At 38.7% G+C, this 20824-nt stretch overlaps 1 protein-coding gene across 1 annotated transcript in view; it reads right to left on the bottom strand.

Moving 5' to 3' along the window:
* The window catches only part of DOCK8 (dedicator of cytokinesis 8), a 68645-nt gene that overhangs the window by 4277 nt on the left and 43544 nt on the right, over positions 1-20824 (bottom strand). The window contains exons 27-42 of the mRNA XM_005427949.2: positions 19636-19775; positions 18884-19053; positions 17389-17534; positions 16494-16676; positions 15729-15864; positions 15051-15138; positions 13120-13216; positions 12685-12819; positions 10659-10811; positions 9434-9592; positions 8660-8760; positions 8020-8212; positions 3327-3470; positions 2349-2480; positions 582-716; positions 1-56 (exon numbers count right to left, since the gene is read on the bottom strand). The exon at positions 1-56 is cut by the window's left edge and continues 52 nt beyond it. Coding sequence (XP_005428006.1) covers positions 1-56; positions 582-716; positions 2349-2480; positions 3327-3470; positions 8020-8212; positions 8660-8760; positions 9434-9592; positions 10659-10811; positions 12685-12819; positions 13120-13216; positions 15051-15138; positions 15729-15864; positions 16494-16676; positions 17389-17534; positions 18884-19053; positions 19636-19775 — 2168 coding nt within the window. The remainder of the gene's footprint in view (positions 57-581; positions 717-2348; positions 2481-3326; positions 3471-8019; positions 8213-8659; positions 8761-9433; positions 9593-10658; positions 10812-12684; positions 12820-13119; positions 13217-15050; positions 15139-15728; positions 15865-16493; positions 16677-17388; positions 17535-18883; positions 19054-19635; positions 19776-20824) is intronic.

The raw sequence follows: 20824 nt of genomic DNA on the forward strand, positions 1-20824 counted from the left end.
GCAGAGTCCTTAATCACTTCCACAGCATCCTCCCCAAAACACTGGCCATAAAATCCCTAGAAAGGAAACAGAATTATCTCAAAATTTTAGTTCTTTATGCAATGCTAATGCAATTCTAGGAGAAAGGAGTGACACCCATGACGATTTCTAGGCTTTGTACAGTCAGTATATGGCTCCACAAACCACAGCTGGCCAGGGTAAGGCATCTTCTGACAAAGAAAAGATCACTGTGAGTTGCTCAGACAGTCACAGAACTTGAGGTTAAACAATCAGAAGGGAACATAGCAATTCTATAAAAAAAGCTGAAAAAATACCAAAGCAAATATCTGGCATGCTCAAAATCACACAATGTTTTACAGGCCTGCTTGTAAGAGACATAGCCTCAAAAGAATGGATCACTTACGTAATTATGCTTTAAAAAGGGATACTGTGGAAAGGATATGCCCGAAGGAAATAATCTATGGTACAAATCAGTTTGTTACTGATTTTTTATATAGCAATGATAATATTAGGACTGTGTGGGTTAATTGAAAAGTATAATATACCATTTGAGACCCTGTTAACATAATGTTTTTCCTTACCTCTAATCTGTGAGAAATCTCAGGGAGTTTTGTAATTGCAGGCTCCTTATAAACAAATTCCTGTTCATCCAAGTCCCCAAATTTTGATCCATAGAAACCAACACGGAAGTAAGTTCCAAACATTCGTTTCTGTCCCTAATTGATAAAGAGAAGAGGAAATTTACAACTGCTTTATGTGGACATTGTATTTGGAAGCCTTTTTTTTTCCTCCCAGCTGATGTATAAGAGAATCCACTAGTCCTACATTTTCACCATTTCAAAGCCACTTCTATATATCATCAGTGCTGATGGACTAGAAGCACAGGAGAGAAAGCACACAACTAAGGGAACATTTGACTGCAATCTAATTTAAAATTTAAGCTGATCGTGAAAGAGGTTGCACAGAACAAAATACCTTATTAATTTTTAATTCCTTTGAATACATGTAATAAAACTAAAATTTTGCAAATTTGCAATGAAAAGTTATACAAATTTGAAACTGACTAGGCTCAGCAATAAAGTTCTTCAAGAAAGCAAAGGGACAGTATGAGTGCTGAGAATTAAGATGGGTTTTCATATTTATGAAATATGTTTTATAAATATAAACACTCTTCTGTTTTATAACTCAAAACATTAGTGAATTGACAATAAAGTTATTTTTGTTAAACAGATGTGGCCAGGTGGACACAGACATGTTCAGCTAAAACCATTTTATATTCATTTGTGCTTTTTTTGTATGGAGAGCCTTTTTACACTGTAGGCTATGTAGGTAGACCCAGACAGATGGAAGCTTTTATTTGAAAAAAGGAAATGGAATTATTTCAAATTCTGGGGGGTGGATCATGGCAGGATGCCAGGTACCCACCAAAGCCACTGTATTATCCCTCCCTGCAACTGGACAGGAGAGAGATAATGAATTGTTCATGAGTTGACATAAGGATAGGGAGTGATCACAAATTAGTTACCATCATGGGCAAAACACAGTTGACTTGGGAAAACTAATTGAATTTATTACCAATCAAACTCAGAACAGGATAACAAGAAGTAAAACAAATTTTAAAAACACCTTTCCCCCTTTCTCCTTAGGCTCTACATCTCTCCCAGTGGCACAGGGAGATGGGAAGTGGGGTGCATGGGGTGCATTACATGTTGTTTCTCCCACTGCTCAGGGAGAGGAGTCCTTCTCCTGCTCCAGCCTGTGGTTCCTCCCTGCTCAAGTGTCAGCCTTACATGGGGTCCCAGCCCTCTTTCAGGCATCCACCTGCTCTGGCATGGGGTTCTACATGGGCTGCAGGTGGGTCTCTGCTCCCCTGTGGATCTCCATGGGCTGCAGGGCCGTAGCTGTCTCACCCTGGGCTGCACCATGGGCTGCAGGGGAATCTCTCTCTGGCACCTGTAGCACCTCCTGCCCCACCTTCTCCACTGATCTTGATGACTGCAGAACTGTTGCTCTCACATATTTTCCACTCGTTTGTCTTCTGAGCACAATTACATCTGGCCAGTAACTTTTTTCCCTTTTAAAATATAATATCCCAGAGGTGCTGCCACTGTCACTGATGGGCTCAGCCTTGGCCAGCCTTGGCTAGCAGCTGGCATTGGCCCTGTTGGACATGGGTGAAGTTTCTAGCAGCTTCTCATTGACATCACTCTTTAAACTCTCCCCCTCCACTATCAAAACCTGACCACACAAACCCAATACACACATGAACGGTCTTATTAACAGTGGTCTGAAACAAATAGTGCAACCCAGCAATGTGTCTTGCTAGCAGTGCCTTGTCTCAAAAGTACCTTACTGATAATGCTGTCAAAGGCCTTCTGTAACTTGCTGTGTGTCAAGGTAAGCTTCCTGAAGTCTCGATGTGCTTCCAGTATGGGGATGACAATTTTGTACACTTCATTCACAGTTTCATACAAACCTCCCTTTGAATAAAAAAAAAAAGAAAAAAAAAAGACAAAGAAATGAAGTGAGTCTTCATGCGCTCTGAAAAGAAACTATATCTCCATCAATGGCTTGGCTGAAAAGGGGACTTATGGGACTCATCTGTTAATCTGCTATGTTGCTTGTTTTGGTGTTCTGAAAACTAGTAATAGTAAATGGGCTGTTCTGAACAGCAAACAATGAACTGGATGTAATTTGGATCTCTGATCTGTTTGGCTCTTGAGCCCTAATTCCTGTGTAAAGCCCTGCTTTCTGCCTCAGGGCTACAAGAACTAGAAATGTAAGGCAGCAGGAGGAAATTGATTTGTTTGTCATGTATGGTTCAGGGCAAACAGAGCTATGTCTGGACAAAGGGACCCAAGTGATACCTTTGGAGATGCTAAATCACAAGTCCTTACATAGTAAGTGTAGATTATGAGGCTTGTGGTTGTATGCTTTGTAAAAGTATAGGAGTAACTCTCATATGCCTCCTAAAATATATACTTTATGCAAAATCTTTTTCTTAAATTTACTATCCCACGATAAAACCAACTGAAAGTCTTGGTTCCTGCCTGAGACAATCACTTTCTGTTGATGTTGCCTGTGGTCTGCACAGTAGAGGTGGGTATGTGGCTGGGCTAGGCTGAAAAAGCCTAGGTTAATCAATCTGACTGAGGCAGTACTTGGACAGCCAAAAATGTGTCCTCTTGTTATTTGGACTGTGGCAGGTCTGTGATGCCTGGTTTAGGCGTACTACATTGTTTCCTCATGTGCAGGAAAGGAAGCTGTGGATCTGGCTTAGGTAGCCCACTATCCATTCCCTCCTGGTGATTCTGGTCCTCACTCACCGTGCTGAAGAGCTCTGCAGCTTGTTCCAGCAGCCCTACCAGTCCATTTTCTGAGAAATACCTCCCAGAACATATGCCATCTTCATCTGGAGACAAAACATCATCTGAAACAGCAGATTCCTCCAGCACATTGGACGAAATATTCTAAAATACATCAGAGCACACAAATAAAAAACGCAAATCAACAGCACATCACAAAGACTGAGGAAGAAATTGTTTCAACATATTTACATGATGGGAAGAGGAATGAGTTTTTTCAGTTGCAACCAGGGCGCACATAGTTACATTCATTTTTAGAAGTGAAAGTAACGTCATAAATCTCCATAGATGGCAGGTCAGGAGTTTCACTGTAAGAATAATGAATTTTCTTTCTAGCCTCAGGTTTAAAATGCAGACTCCTGTAGGTGTCAAACTAGCTCTTCTCTGGTGGCTGGATTTCCATGAAGCTTGCAGTGAGCTCAATCCCCAATACCACTGGAGTCACAAGCAATGTGCCCTTCCTAGTGCTGGCACTGAGAAGTGGGAAATTCCAAACAGCACTCCAGACCTTCTGCCATCTGCTCGAATAAACTGAACTTTCATGTTTTTATTCACCTTTTCCAAGCAGAGGAGAAGTAGGACACAGATGATATCACTCAAAAAACCACAATAATTGATTGCTTCTTCTTGGTTCATCCTCTGCCGTACTACACTTCAAACCTCCAGGATTTACTCAGTTTCTTGTTAATGTTGTGGATCTCACTGTCCATTTAAATAAAACTAGATGAAGTCACTCTCATGAGATCCTAGACCATGCAATAACATATCTATAGTTCTTCAGGACTTCCTTGACTATATGGCACTGTGTGGCATCAACATTAAAAAATTTGTAATATATAGAAATACGTACAAAATAACAGCAAAATGTGTGTACATATAGTATGGGACTGGCATATGTAACAGCAGCAGTAGAAAGGCTAAGATTCGATTTTCTATTAATTAAAAGGAGTTAAATTAGCGTCATAGTGTCTCACTTCAGCAGAAACTGGCAATGACAATCTGTCTGAGTGCAGGATGGATGCCAGCTGGCTAGCTAGCTGAGTCCTTAAAGGCATCTTTATAAAATAGCAGAGACACTGAGGGCTGTTACTATTGATCAGATTTCAGATAAAGAATTGGCACCACACACTACTAGCAGGACTGGGCTTTCCCCCCTGGGTTTTATGGATATATTTATTACTCCATGGGTGAAATTTACTCCAGCCATGCTGCCATCACACTGCCTAGTCTGCACATCATATCAGCGCCACTGGAAGGGTGAGCACAGCCTCAAAACAGCATTCACAGCAGTTCAGAATACATCTGAATTTTGGCCAGAGGAAGAACCACAGCACATTTAGCACACCTATGCCACTTTTTACCGACCAGTCTTATTGAAGAGTGACTTCAACCAGACTTAGGTTCACTGGCACATACTTGCAGAAACTCACAAGCCATGCAGATTAATTTCAGGTTTTCCTTTTCTGTAACAGTAGCTATTAAGGACTGTTTTCATGTGACTCCGCTGGCTTTTAAGAAAGTTTTATTATTTTTTATTTTCTTTTTGTAGCAAAGAGAAGAGAGTCTAGAGAAGTGATTTATATACAAAAGTAACGAGAAAGTCACGGACACCAATTACCCCTTCTCCACCTTTAAGCCGCGAATAACTAATGTCAGGAATGTATTTCCATGTTTTACAGTCCATGTACTCTAGGAGGAGAGAGCCTGCATGACATACTTCTGGGGCTTGCACGATCTTCTGCAAAGCAGACATGCCTCAACCAACTTAAGCCTTCATCTACCTTTCATATTGGAGAATTTTACATATCCCTTGTATAATAAAGGCAGTACATAAATCACAATGTATTTTATCAGCAATTATATTGAATTTCACAAGTCTAGTTTTCATTAAGGAAAATAAGTACTTCTGTGAACTCAAAAACCTCTCTGATCCCCAGTCCTTATCACCATGTCAAATAAGGCCAGGGTAGCCTGCCACCTAGATGCCCAAAGAGCCCAGGCAAATTAGGCTGCTGCTGAGCCACGTACCTCAGCAGTTAGAGACACAGACTAGGTACTTGTCTGTGTTAATAGAAAGTGCTTTCAAGTCAGTCTCTATGCACTTCATACTCTCACTAATTCTGCTTTACCGCTTGTGAAGGAGATTTAGCATAAACATGAATTAAGCTCAAATGGAATTCCACTGAAAGTGACCTCACTTTGATTTTGAGAGATAGTTTTGACTGCATGGAGGGAAGCATTTTGTCTGGTACAATATAAGGAAAAGTATTACTCTACTGACAGTCAGTTTTCCGGATGCTAACAGACACACTGCAGAATATCAAATTCAGAACTGATCTGATCCTTTGCTGACTCATTTTACTCTTCTGTAAAGAGGAGATAATACTTCTGCTCATGAAGAATAATATTTTCATTCACATTATTATCACCCTCAATTCTACATCTAAATGCATATTACCATTATTACTTGATCTCATATCTGAGCCAAATGAAGAAATGATCACAGAAAGAGTCAGTGAGTGAGACCTGTAACCACACTTGAAGCTGAGGCAGTCTGCCTAGTGTTTCCCTCTTTTAACAAAAAGTCATCTGAATAAGATCTCCACAGGCGCTAAAAAACATAAACCTGTTTGTAAAGAATGGGAAACCTTTTCTTGAAAGCCTATATAAAAATGCAAAGGGTTATTACAGTTAATTACTGTTATCGAGTAAAGTGAAATTGAAAATTGCGCTGTCAGATAAAGAGTTATGTAACTGGGTTCTTGTCATTAGGGCATTTTATTACCTTTCTCCTATGGGGCAACTGTGTCTTTGGAAAACATGTATTTACACAAGCATTTTGATGAGAGAAATTGATTTGCTGCTTTTAAACTCCTAAGTTTTTGCCTGCCTGCTGCCTTGCACAATAGACTTCAATTCTCTAACATAAATGAAAACATATCCATTTATAGCAACCTGCATAATCTAGGAGCAATGGAGGGAAGAACTGCATTAGGGTCAAGTGTGTGAGCTTACAAGCACTCAAGGCAGCCTGGGAGCAGGATGACTTTGGGGAGGGAATGCAGATTTCACTTATATCCAAATGATGATAGTATCTAATAAGTAGAAAGAAAAGAAGGGTAAATAGAAGTAATGCATGGAAGTTAGAAGTTTGAAGATATACAAAACTGATAAGGGATGCAAAATGGCAGAAGAATAAATCCATGGCCAGAAGTTTAGCCATTAAAAAGAGCTATCATATAGCTATCTTGATTATAAAGAAAATCAAGAACAAACACTTGTCCATCACCTAATTGCTGAGGTGGTATTGAAAATACTAATGCCCAACAATTCAATGCAAAATGCCAAGTGGCTCAATCATGTTCACATTTACTATTTTGAAGGGGAAAACCCCAGGTAGTGTGGTTTTATCTAGTATTAGTTAGGTATTTCAAACTCACTTTGATAATAAAATGTGCTCTGCAACAGATCAAAAAAGCTAAGCAAAGGAGTATTCAAGAGTGAATCCTGAGCTGCTATTTGTTTTAGAAAGCTGGGGAAGTTCCAGAAGAGGAAATATGCTTTGAGGATCATCTACTGCTTTAAAGTGTACAAGATGAGCAGATGGTGATAGGTTTATCAGACTGCACCAGGAGAAAATTGTGGAAATACTGATACAAAATTACTAAAGAAAACCTTAAAAGTATTGTACTTAAACTGAATCAACACCAGACTACACAAGCCTGATACTTTCTAAAGAAAGGAATTACATTCCAATAAGGATAAGAATGTTTAAACAGTGGAGGTCTATATAACATCTAAGGTGATCCTACAAAATATTTCTGCTAATTAGTTGAAATTATTTATAATTTACTTTAATCATTGCAGCCAACAATCCACTGGTTTCAGGGAATAACAACATAAGAGAAATTTTCAACTCACGGCAATAAATTAAGGGTTTGGCCATTTTTATTTTTAATAATGTGGAGAAAAGAAGCACTGAAATAATTGAATTTGCATATGAAGTCAGTTCAGGTAAGGGTATCCAAAACTGCATAATCTGATAAACTAAGTGGATTCATATATGCATTTTAAAAAGCTTAACTTTAACCACAAAGACTTATGCTTTCATCTATGTGATGAAAAGTAAGGTGAAAAACTAAACCCAAGAAAACTGTCTGGAAAAGACCAGTTTATTACTAAGTAAAGAGCTCAACAACGCCAAAAGAAGCAGTGAAGTTTTCAGAGAGACAATGTGAGGGCTACAGCTCATGCTGAAAGAACTTATGGGACATTTTTACTTGACTTGGATATACTGGATTGGCTGCAGTGATTGTGTTATTCATCAGGCAAAAGGGTTTGGTTAGTAACTTGAGGGCAGTCAAAGGATTGGAGAACACGCCTGAAAGAGCTGAGCAGCTCCAATTATCTAGATTATGAGAAAGAAGTTTGAAAAATGCATCTGTCACAGTTGATAAGTAACAGCCCTACAAAAAGCATGTGATAATAGAGGGGCTCTACTTAGCAAATGAGAGATTACAGTATCAAACTGCTGGAAATAGAAGCTGAAGACTGCCATTGTAACATCCGCCCCATGCACGCACCTCTGCTTTGCTTAGCACAAGAACAAACACACACACCAGCAGAGCTGCCTTATGCCAGCAAAGCCTTTTACCTGAAAACTGACACTGCCCACAGGGAGATAGTTCCGATCCTCGAGCATGCTCAAGTACTCTGACACCAGTGCTGCAGCATGGACCAGGCACATGGCTGCTTCTGTGTAGCACTTCCTCTTGGTGTGCTTCTCTGCCATGTTCTGCAGCCAAGTCAGCCTCAAGTCTGGAGATGTCTGGTATCCTTTTGCAATTCTGAAAACACAGGCCAGAAAACAGGTATGAATGATCACTTCTCAAAAAACAAAAATACCTTTATAATTCTTCCCCTGGGTTGAATGGAAGAAGACGTTTTTTTCTGTCTTTACTCTGTATGATTCATTAAACAGAAAGCAAAAGAAATGGTTAGGCAGTGCTGGGCAGGAGATAGAGGGGCTATGAGGAAAGTAAAACTGCTCTATCCAAGACTCTTCAATGTTCCTGACTTTTATCCTTGCCCAAATCTATGTCCACCTCCCAGAGGCTGCACTGCAATGTGCTCACTACTGCAGCCTGGGCGCCCGGCTAAAGACCAGCTCTGCTAAAAAGGAAATGTGCACAAACAGAACAGATAGAGAGTTTGTCACAGCTATGCCCCTAAAATACATAATTCAGCTCACCTCACTCCAGAATTTTCTCAGTAGCAATTCTAAATGGATTCACCTGTACATGAGGTCCATCAGCATCTCTGGATCTTCCTGAAATTCCCTCATTTTCACCGTATCTGACAGGATGCCGTTCAGATTACACAGTAGCTCCTCTACCTGAAGCAATGCAAAGATCAATGTGCAATTCTCAGGTGTTTATTTTTTCCTTCTGGAAAAACAACAGTATCTGCACCAGATGATGTTACTCTCCTTAAGCCTCTTTTACCCAAGGAAATAACAGGATGTTTTCTTCAGTTCTATGTAATGCAGCAAAGGCTGCTTACATGGCAAATCTTACAAACACACATATTTTAATTAATCAAAATGAGCTGAAATCCTTTGATCTATTTATTTCTGAATGGAATAAGTCAAATGTGCTAATGGAATTCAGCTTTAGTTGATCATCTGAAACCAGATGTTTTTCAGTACAACCTGAGTTACTCTAAGAATTTTAACAAAGTGTTTGACAGTTGTCTGACATGTTTTTTATTATTGCTGCTGACACCTTACAAGTTGGCAAAGAGAGAGAAGTTTCCCAGGTGGTACTTGTCTGAAAACATAATGAATCAAATTTCATTTTGTGAAACTCTTAGTTTCAGGGGAAATTCTTTATTTTACGGAATAATATTCACTTCTTTCCCCCATATTGTTGTGCTAGACATAAACTCATGCAATAATGTCTTCATCCTTATTTTCATTGCTTTGGAAGACCAAAATCTAGAACTTGCTTCAAGCACAGTCCTATGTGAAAGCTCCTGATAAAAGCCACAGATGCCATAAAAGATTTAACCTGAATGGGAAATGGCGTTGCCTGCATATCTATGTCTTCCTCTGCATAGGCCAGGATGGTTCGCAAGGATCGTCGAAGGAATTCCTCATTAAACTCGGGTGATTTTCCAACCAGAGAAGCTAGCGACATGGTCACCTGCATCTTCACTCTTGAAAAATTCTTCCAGAAGAAAAAAACAAAAGCATGAGAGAATGATGTCTGCACTGCAGTTCACACATCTACCTCCTCTATGAAGCAAACCCACTTTCTCCTGTCCAGATTGAGTGCAGTAGACTCGGTGCGCATATAACTGGCCCCTGGTGCATCAAACCTAATCATGTTTTACCCACCTAAGCCAAAGATCCCTAATCTGACATGTCTGTACTAGAGTGCTAGAGTGTTCTTGGAAATATGCATGCATTTTGAGACAGGAGAAAGCCAGAAAGTACCCCTTTCCCCCACTGCACAGGCCAGTGGGTGTGTGGATCAGACCACACACAGGAACAGATGAGGAAGAATGACTGGAAAAACATTCTGGGAACAAATCTTGGAGGCAAAAGGCCTCTGGGAGCTTCAATTGGTGATGCATTGCACCCTGATGATCATGGTGTGCCTGCAGTACATTTTCCTTCTGCAGAGTTTACACTTTTTACATATCCAAGGCTTTAAAAGTAATAACTAGTGAAGGAAATTCTGTGCAAATCAGATGCTATCCAAAATGCTAATGTGTATGCTTTTATGCTAGAACATTATTAATCTACATGCATAATGTACGTATTTTGCTCCACATGTGTGGTAAAAATCAGAGCCTAGTCCTAAGACCAAGGAGCTGGTGAAGAATTCCTATTACTACAAGTGAACAGGAGTATACAGAGGTTTCAATTGCATTAGAATAGAACTCAACTGAGTCGTTCTGACACAGGAATGAATGAAAAAAGACAAGGAGAAGGATATTGCTTATGCATTGTATGGTCTTTGCTGTCAGAGGCTTGATGCTGCTCTGTTTGAAGATACATTTACAGATATTGGAGGACGATATTGAGTCATGTTTCCTGAATCAATGCAATGAACGATAATTAAAGCTACTTTCCCCCTGCACTTCTAGCACTTCTCTTGGCTCAAATGTGTGAAACAGCAGACCAGGTGACTGCAGATGCATTCTAATTGCTGTTGCAACGTCAGTCTTTGTTTCAATCGATGACAAAAAAAGGTGGCACAAAATATACTGCTGCTTTCAAAATCTTACACTGGTAGAGCTGAAGCTGTATCTCATAAGGAGGTAAAGAGTGGCACAGGCTTGAGTCCGTGTAATATCTATGCTGCTGCTGCAATGATGGAGAACTCTTTGACACAGATCAGCACACTGTTCAACCTCTTCTTCAAAAAGCAAATCTCCAAACTAAGGGAAAGGGAAGAAAACATTTATTACTCTTATTTATAGCCATTAAAACATCATTATCTTAGTGCACAAAAGTGACAGGGTTCACAAAAAGTCCAAAGTTTTCAAAAACTACATTTAATACATCTTTTTATTCACACTTCTGATTCTTATGATATTGCAGATTCCATTTTTAAGATTTTCTACAAGAAAGAAGGATTTGAAAAGAAGGGTTTGTGTTTTGGAAAAAAGAGAAAGTGATAGAATAGACTCAGAGTATGATGGCTCCTGGAGTCTTTGAAAACATGAAATATTGCAAAATTCTTAGAAGCATGGAGATTTGCTATTTTCAGAATACATAATGATTGATGAAGCATGCAAATACTTCCTTAAGTATATGGAGCAATTTTTAGCTCTTTGCACCAACGTCCTACCCTTCCCCAGGCCTCCAATACACTCTTCCTCCTATGGTGTATGACAAAACTTGAACTGCCAAGTTTTCATGCCAGACCCTCCTTTACAGTGTGTACACAATGCACACAGCACGCAATAAACTCGGGGGCAGGATGTCTGTCCAAAGAAACTCTCAGCTCAGAGACAGCACAGATGCACCAGTACCATATCTACACACACAGGACTGATAAAGCTGTCTGAGTGAACATAAGATATTGCTTCCAATCTGCAGACCAATTTCCCAGTTCTCAGCCTTTCTTCAGTCCATTCTCTCACTGTTTTGTGTCTAATTTATATTACAAGCCTGCTGGCAGATGGTTTTACCACTTTTATTTGTAAAATAACATCTATATGCCTACAGTGTAATAGAAATAACTGGACTGATTGCTTCATGAAATACAGAACAGAGTCAGCTTAACTACAAGATCTATTTCAATGAGAATAAGAATTGCTTCACAAAATTCTTTACTGTAATTGGAAGTTAGCTTTTAAAGATAAAGTAAAATGAAAACATAATTATTAGTTTCATAACTATTCAGGTATCTACCCTGTAATTAGGCTTTGTCAGCCAATCTGCATTTAAGAGCAGACAGGCATTAACTGGACAGGAGTATCCTGTTTCTTATTTGTATTTTAGAATAGTTTAGTGAAAATAAACATTTAATGCCTTCTTCCTTAGTGGAGCTGCTTTTCTTTGTAGAAGAATGAATCTTAAAAAGGTTTTAGAGTCCTTATGAAGCACCCAGCCCCTTATGATCTCTATTATTAAAAAAAATACTTTGGATCAATTTCTGTCCTCATATATGTTTTGAAATTTGTGAGGTTTCATTTGTTTTGTTAGGTTTTGTTTTTCTTTATTGTTGCTGCTTTTTCTGATCTGGAGTTTTTTAATTGGTGATACAGAAGTGGAAGAGACATGAGGATTTGGCTTAGTTTTCAGGCAGAACAAAGATGAAAACTGTCAATGTCTTAGACTCTACTTAGCATTTTGAAACTCATCCTAGAAATGGAAATCTAAAATGAGGCCCTCAATGTCTCATGAGTTTTGATTTCTCTGCTGCCCATCTGACTGAAAACTAGCCTTCCTGATGTAACAACTTAAATTTGATTTTATGGAATTCTTGTGCAGTTCTTGGCATTAAGATTCCTAATTAAAATCAGAATGTATTTGAAATAAAGCATGTGGAATTGCTTACTTTTTTATTGGTAAATCTTATATGTTTAAGAGTAAGCTGCTAAACTGACAAGATTATTCAGATTTAATTATTCCATCTTGTATGGTCAATGAAATAACCTTATAACAGATGCAGAAATCCTGTAACAACCCTATAGATAGTAATTTGTATTTACATATGCAAAATATATTTAATAAATGTCAGAGAAAAGTGGTAAGTGAATGGACACAGCTTTGCATGAAAACAAAAGTATATCAAGAGCATACCTTGGCAATGAGTGCTCTGAGTGTGGCAAAGCAATGAATCAGGTAAGTTGTGCTCTGATCATAGCCAAGAGAATTTACTAGGACCTTCAAAACTCCTCCCAAGAGATTATCTCTGCATTCTGCTGCAAAGCTGGCCTACATAGGAAGGAGAAAAACAATAACTGTATGAGGAAATTCAGCAATGAACTGGCTCACAGGAACTGAAGTTCTGCTCTCCAGCCCATGAGAAATCCAGGAGTTCAGAATTTCTACTAACAGGTTTTCAAGCATGAAGTTTTCTCCTCCCTACCTATGATTTTTTTTTATTCAACACTATAAAGTTTACAGAAGATCTCAAAATATTTGCACTAAGAAACAAAAGGAAAAATTAATCTTTCTTCCACTGGCTTCTGAGGGAGCAGGGATTGGAACTGAGCCACCTCTACTATTTTTCACCTGAATGATGTTCTCTTGCATATCAAGAATGATGAGGTTAGCTTCAGTTGCCAGGTTTCCGCTGATCAGAGCTTCTTGGTCTAGCTCAGCTTTCGTCCTGCAAAAGGAGTTGTAATTAAAGCAAGTAGAGTGTATCCCAAGAGTTAGATGACTTGCTGTTTAAAGAAAGCCAGAATACAAATGCATACCATTCTGAATGATCCCATAAGAACAGACAATGACAATAGTGTTCAGAAATGTTTCCTAAAAACTATGGAGTTGTAATTAAAGCAAGCAGAGTGTATCCCAAGAGTTAGATGACTTGCTGTTTAAAGAAAGCCAGAATACAAATGCATACCATTCTGAATGATCCCATAAGAACAGACAATGACAATAGTGTTCAGAAACGTTTCTTAAAAACTATGGAGTGAAATTAGGAAATCTGCTATCTTAGAAGAGCAATCACAAAGGGGACTTCTGAAAACTAGGCCTCTAGACAGTTAGGATAGATGCTTTTCTTCCTTAATAGTCATCTGCATAATGGCTACTTCGTATCATGTTCAGTTGTTCAGTAAACTACGCTGTAATTTCTGCATGCATTGCCTGCAGCAGGACACAAAACTCCAAAATGCAGTAATAGATAACTGATCTGATTTTTAAAAAAGTAAAAACAAAAAGTAAAAAGTAGACTAGACCAAAGTGGAAATTGCTTCAGTGCCATAGAAGCATCGTTTAATGTAGGCAATTTATAGAGACTGAGACTGTTGACAAGAAAAGACAGCAGGTCCATACAGCAGAGTCCCAGGTCATTTAAGAGAGAACTGAAAACTTTACTGATGAAAGACAGGAGATGGTGGTAAGGCAACACATATACCTTCTTAGCTGAGACTTAAGAACAAGGTCTGGAACACAGTTCCTGTGCAGCTGAATAAACATAGGAGCAGCTACTAACAAAACTGCATTTTCACACATCCAGGCCAGAAATGCAAAGAGGCATTTTTCTTTTTCCTAAGCTGCTCAAAAAAGTGCTGTTGCCTGGCTAGAGGCTGCTCTCCAGAGCTTGAGATTAAAGATCCTGTGACTTCGGTCAAAGCTCCTAAGGTGCATATCTGTGGCTGGAGCAACACCCTTACAATCATGCTTCTGAGTGACTTCAAAGTGTATAGCTGCTCTGCTACATACATTTACCCAAAAATAAAACCAGAGGAGCAAAGAGCCACCCTTTAGTGCACAAATAGATAACTCTGAGGAGAGCTAAGAAAGGAAATCAGGGAAGTCATATGGTTAATAACTACAATGACTCAAAGCAACAAAAAAAAAAAGAGACTGCCAAAACTTCAGTACTATAATAAGGGCAGAAATCCCAATAAGAGTAAGAACTGAACAAATTTAGTGAACTTTACAGATGTTTGGACTATTTCCAGCAAACAATGAGCTTTGATCCACATGCTTAAGGGATCTTCTCTGGCATGATACATATCTTATGACTGCTGCTACAATCCCAAAGCATTATCTTCCTTGATTGCTGCTAACAGAGCTTCTCAATATTAATATAGCATGTCAAGCCCAGCTTAGCTGATTTAATGTGGCAAAACATATACCACAGTACTGTATGTACTGTGGAGCCAAGAGCAACATTAAAATAAATGTAGCAAGCCTCCGTATAGGACTCTTCCACTAACTACTGTTTACCACAATGTTAATAAGAAGGGAAAAATGTGTAGATAGCAATTTAAAATTCTCCTTGTCTCCATTCTTGTGGCCTCTTTGTTGTGTCATAGTTGAATATTTCTGCTACAGAGACATTTTATTTTTCTTTCTCTTTGACAAAAGAGGGAAAGGAATGAAACTACTGATTTTTTAATAAAACATCCTAGGAGCAAGAACAAAACATAAAAACCCCAAGCAGCTTGGTTCTAATAAAAGCAATATGCACTAATTAAATTACTTACTTATCTTGTCTCTCATTTGCCTGCCGCCACTGTGTCTGCTCCTTTCTCCAGCGCAAATTTTCATTTACCCCTGCTGATCTGTCATTCCCTAAGAGTGCAACATATGTCAGAGAGACTAAAACAAAAGGGGACACCTGAAGCCTGACAGCTCGCCAAAAGAAGGAGTTATATTTCTGTAGCAGTCTGTCAGAACTAAAACCATTCCATTTACAGGTTCAGGGCTCTAGTAAAAAGACTCATCACTTTTTTCACTTAGGATTTTTAGAGCATTAACTTGCTTAATGTCTACAAAAACCTGCATAGATTTTCCATTTATTAAATGAAGCAACCTTTTTTGCTATGAACAATTTGTTTTTAGTGATAGTTTTGATAACATTTCTTGGCTCTTGATTAGATACTAACATAACTTTTTAGAACATCTTGAAACTTCTTTCTTGGCTTCATATTCTTCACATGAGAGGAACTCAGTCCTACCTACACCTTGGACAGTTGAAACCTAATGATATTTTCATCCATGCAAAACCAAGAATGGTCTGCAAAGGAATGGACTGTGGGTAAAAAGGGGGTGAAATGGACAAGGATGAAAATGGACAGTGTGCACAAACCCAGCAAACTCAATTATGTTTACAGACGCCTGAGTTCCTCTCAAAAGGCATAGGGGGCAATGGTAGGAAGTACCAGCTGGTATTCTGCAGCGCTTCATCATTTCTCCTCTGGCTCCTTCTCCTCTCAGTAAAGCCTCTTCTAATCGAGCTTTCACATCGCGTGACTTCTGGAGTGCCTGGGTGCTAACTTTATCTGAGCTTTGCTTGCCCTGGAAGTAAAGTTAAAGCAATCATCACCAATGACTCAACTTTTGATCATAAGACCAAATTACATCTCCAGAATGAGATACAACAGGAGAGGCCTGTAGAGGGGGCAGAAAGCAGTGAATTTGATTGATTTATATATAAAGTCTAATAAATGCTGCAAATGAGGAAAGAGGTACAAGATGCACTGCTAATAGAAACAAAGATGTATTTCTGTACTACAGAGAAAGAATATAAGGTTCAGAGAGAAGGTTATTTGGTCCATTTCAGACAGACCTTGTCAGAGAGAAGAGTGCTGACATCAAGTCCTACTCATAACTAAAGAGTCATCCTTAGTGTCCTGTCCAGTACCTACAGGAGCTGTCGGCACAAGTCCCACCAAAAATAGCCCTCAAATACCCAGGTAAAAGAAAAGAATTAAAGTACTTAGGATACCTTCATAGGACATCCTCAAAAGTTTCAGCAGCATTTTACTTGAAGGCTATTGTCAGTTATTTTATCTGAAGTAATTTGTCTAGGTTAGATAAATGTTAATTCAACCATTGTCAATAACAGATTTCCCCCGGACAGCTGGAATTTAAAGAAAAAAAATGATCCAAAACAGGACAACAAAACTATGCCTTGTTTCACTTACCTTATACTCAAAGCATGAAACACAAATGAAGAGGAGGTCTAAAATCTTGTTAAGCTGCATGGATGGAAGGTCTGCAATCCATTTCTGTATTAGGTTCTGATCAGCATTTTTCATAATCCAGAGGAAACAGATCAAAAGGTTGCGAGTAGTATCAGGACCTAATGTGGCAATCTGTCTGTAGGGCTATGAACACATAAAGTAAATGTCAATTGAAAGAAGAAAAAGTAGAGGAAGGTCATTTGGGCAAAGTAATCTTATTTAAATTTCATTGGAATTGAATCTCAGGATTGGACTTCAGTAAATTTGACCTCTTCCAGGTGATAGTTATTGTAATTTTGACTGTATATGTAATTAGTGAAAGGACCAGTTGAATGCAAGTGAAAGACTGAGAGAAGCTCCAGTTTGCTACATGCTTGTATAATAATTTCCATACAAAAATGTAGGAAAAAGATTCTGTAATCATTTGCTTCCACCCTGCCATGCAGTTGCGTCAGCCAAATTGCATAGTAGATTAAAAAAACCAAAACATACAAGGAAAGACCATACATGGAGAAAAAGAAACATCTGAATCCTAGATCCATGGATTCAGGTAAGACTGGAACTGTGGGGCTGCCACAGTGGCATTTGCTTATCTGGAAATAAGTCTAGATTTGATTCGGAAATGGAAATAGGCATGTGGCAGAAAAAAGTGAACAATGTATGGTAAAATAGCTATTAACTAACTAGAAGAGAATAGGAGATGACAGAAGGACTATGAGGGCTCCGTTGGGGTTGGACAAAACAGAAATGCAGTTTCTCTTGACTGTAGCTGTTAGTGGTAAAAATGGATAAAAGGAGGAAAAAAGGAAGATGAAAACAGATAGAAGAAAGGAGATTGGCGGAGCAGTGAACATACCAGTGACACCAGAGGTATTCCAGAGTTCCTGATGTTGAATTGACTCCCTGCAATGGCAAGGGCCACGTTTTGGTTGATTGCACCTGAAGACTCTTGTTCTTCTTCTGGGTTTCCTGTGCGTCCCTTTCCACTGCGGATATCTGAAACTAAATTTGAAATATTCCATTGGAACTTCAGGGGCAATCCAGTTGCTTCTGCTCACATGTCACAGTTTTCCTTTAGTCTGTGACTGAGCAAAAAAATTGGCATTTCCATCCCTAAGACTGTTTATCTGGCTGATGTACCAGGCAGTGAAAGAGGCACAGCATAAACAAGAGAAACTGCAGCCATCTGAGCCATCTGCAAAGTCTGCCAAATTATTCAAATACATAAAATACATAAAAGGTGGTAGCAAGCATGAGATTATCCTCTGAAGTTCAAAGCCAAGTCAGTACTTTGTAAAACTTGGAACCATCCAGTTCTAGTTAATTTCAGTCAAGAGGATAAGCACAGAAACTAGACATGGATTTGGTAATATTCAACAAAGTATGTAAGTCTGCTAAGAGCTGACAGATCTAGTATTGCCTGCTGACTTAAAGACAAGTTTTATTTCAGGCACCTAACTGCTTCTATTCCCTGCTAGTTCCTGACATCACTTTTAGCAAATGAAGTTATTTATACTAAAGATTTGTAAAAATGTTATCTGATTCTGAGCATCCATTTTGTGTTATGCAAGTTCTGTTTTTCAGAGAAGCTGAGTGATCAGCTGGACCCCATGTGTTCAGAATGTGATCACGGCTTCTTGTGACAGATTCTCAAAGGAAGGCACTCTAAAACCTAGGCACACCTGGGCTTCTTCATAATAACCTTTTTCAACTATGGTATAAGGATAATACTTAGATGAAAAGAATGGTGTGAGATCTAATTAGCCAATTTATTTATTTATATTTATATATTATATGTATGAATGTATAGTAAATGCTTTCACCTTACCCAATTGAAAGTGGTAAATAACACTTTCATATTAGTAAGTTCTTTGTTAAGACATTTAAATGTGAAATATTGTCAGAACCAGTGACAAAAATATAAATATACTTCTAAGTATATACCTTTAATTAATTAATTTTGGTATCATGTTAATAGCAGCAAAAAAGTAATAGAAAAAGAGAATACAATCTAATTTCTATAATTGTGGTGTCACATGATGTCAGTATCACTATCAATATTTTCACTGCTGTTATGTGTATGTCGAGCTACATATTTCTTCCAGACCCTGCAGGCTTTACTTGGCAGGTCAGAAAGCTTCCACTAAGAGATATGCAGGAGCACTTACAGATGTATCTCTGGTCTATCACTTTCTCATGAAGTGAGGACACTGAAGTTTTTCCCGTCTGTAAAAATCCACTTTACTTCTATATAAAGAAATATTCTTACTAGATGAATCTCTTGTGTTTGATAAATTATTTAGACAGGTCTCTCTTAGGAGTTGAAAAATTCAAAGGCAAAAAGGTCTTACTTGTAAAATCATGGAGCTGCGGTAGAGAATCCAAAATGATACCAACCAAAGGGAGGTAGAGAGCTGCAATTTTAATCTTCACCTCCTTTTTGGAGCAACGTGGGTCTAGGTCATGGGAACTCAGCAGGCTAAGGATAGCACTGACAGCTTTTCTTTGCACCTTGCTAATTCTGTTAACACAGAAACCGTCCATGAGTTCCATTCATGGATCATGCACAAATAACTGAGAAATCAAAGATTAATAAATAGAAAGGAGGTGAAAGAAACAAATAATAAACACCAGTATGCACTTGATAATCTCTTTCATTCTGAGCGGAGATTCCTGTTCCCTGCAAATGATAGGTATCTTAAATCTCCAAGATACTTTACCACAATCAAAGAGCATACGTGTCTTTCAAATTTCTCATAAAAATTCACTGTGGTAAAGAGCGATGCTTAAGGAAAAGTATCAAACTCTGGCCAAAGTTTAGCTAAATGCTTAAGTTCAGACAAAGACAGAGGTGTTTTAGAGGGAAAAGCAACTAAAATTTCTTGTTCTCTATTTCTGTATTCAGCCAATACTACCACCACAAATAGTATATTTTTATTAATTGAGAGGAACATACTGCAGATAAAACCATGACTCGGTCATTTTATGTTACAGTGATTCACTAAAAAGCATGGGGGAACCAGGACTGTCCTGGAGTCAAACTATAGCCTTGCCAAGAGTAACAGTGTGACCCATTCTGAAATCTGCAAATTAGGATACACACCCCTCGCTGTCAGCATCCAGCGCTGCTGCCAATTCAGTGAAAAGTAAGCCAGTCAGGAAGTGCTGCTGACGGTATTCAGGTGAGAGGTCAAACATACCAGTGATTTTCTGGTCCTGGAAACTAGAGCAGGAGCTGGAGTTCTGCGGAAATATATTAGAAGTATTAAAGAATGATCACTGAAACCAATGTTTCTTAAAGAGATCACAGTCACAGTCAATGTAACAAACAGAAAATCTCTACCAGAGGAAAACAACAGACTTTGAAAGTAGCCTGGACATTTTAGAGGAAGACATCTGTGTGTGGGATTAAAAGCTTGCTAGAATGCAATCTCATCCTTTCCGTTCGGTGCAAGCAACTAATTTTACACCTTTTGAGAGATAAGATTCCTACTCTATACTCGTTAGTTTGGACAGGACACAAAGTCAGAATTTTCTCCATTCTTGTTCTTATTGTTTCCATTAGCTATCACAGAGCAAGAAAGTGCCTCTACATTAAGAGGGACTTAGGTGTCAGAAGTTGTTCACCGTGTGTTCTTCAGCATCCATGATGTCTAGTATGGAAGTAAGGTCAAGAAAGACATGTGAACCATGTTTCCTTTTGCCCTGGAACTTCTTGGCTGAGCTTGCTGGCAGCTGGCATAATTTAGTCCAGCCTTCAAACTGCTCAAACTTATGGCTGTGACTGATATACAGCCAGCCCAGGAATGCAAAGTTGCTGCTATGTATGTGCTGTGAACTTAGCTTCTCCAATCATAGGTGTGTGCCACAAGCCACCTGGAATGTTCCTGTCCCTTGCTCAGGTGAGCATAAGTCTTAGACTCTAGTTCCACTGCAGCTATTGGGTTTTATGAGTCCAAATTTTGCTTTTAATTTATATTCTTCAGTATTCATTCCAGTATTTCTGTCAGTGACCTGGGAATAGCCTCAGAGCACAAACACATGAAATATCAGTATACCACACTGTGGTAGCTATCTTCCAGTATATTGGGTCACATGAACCCCATGTCTCTTAGCAGCCCCATATTTTGGATCCACATACTTAGGCCCACTCCCATTCAACCCCAAACAAACAGGCATTGGCTGTACTATGTTTGTGTGAAATAATGTCAAAGTGTAGAGCACCCAGTTAAGTGAGTTTGGCATCTCTAAAAAATTTCAAAAGATTTATTCAAAAGACCATATTTCTGCTG

This window comes from Geospiza fortis, unplaced genomic scaffold (genome assembly GCF_000277835.1).
Source record: "Geospiza fortis unplaced genomic scaffold, GeoFor_1.0 scaffold456, whole genome shotgun sequence".
Classification (NCBI taxonomy): domain Eukaryota; kingdom Metazoa; phylum Chordata; class Aves; order Passeriformes; family Thraupidae; genus Geospiza; species Geospiza fortis.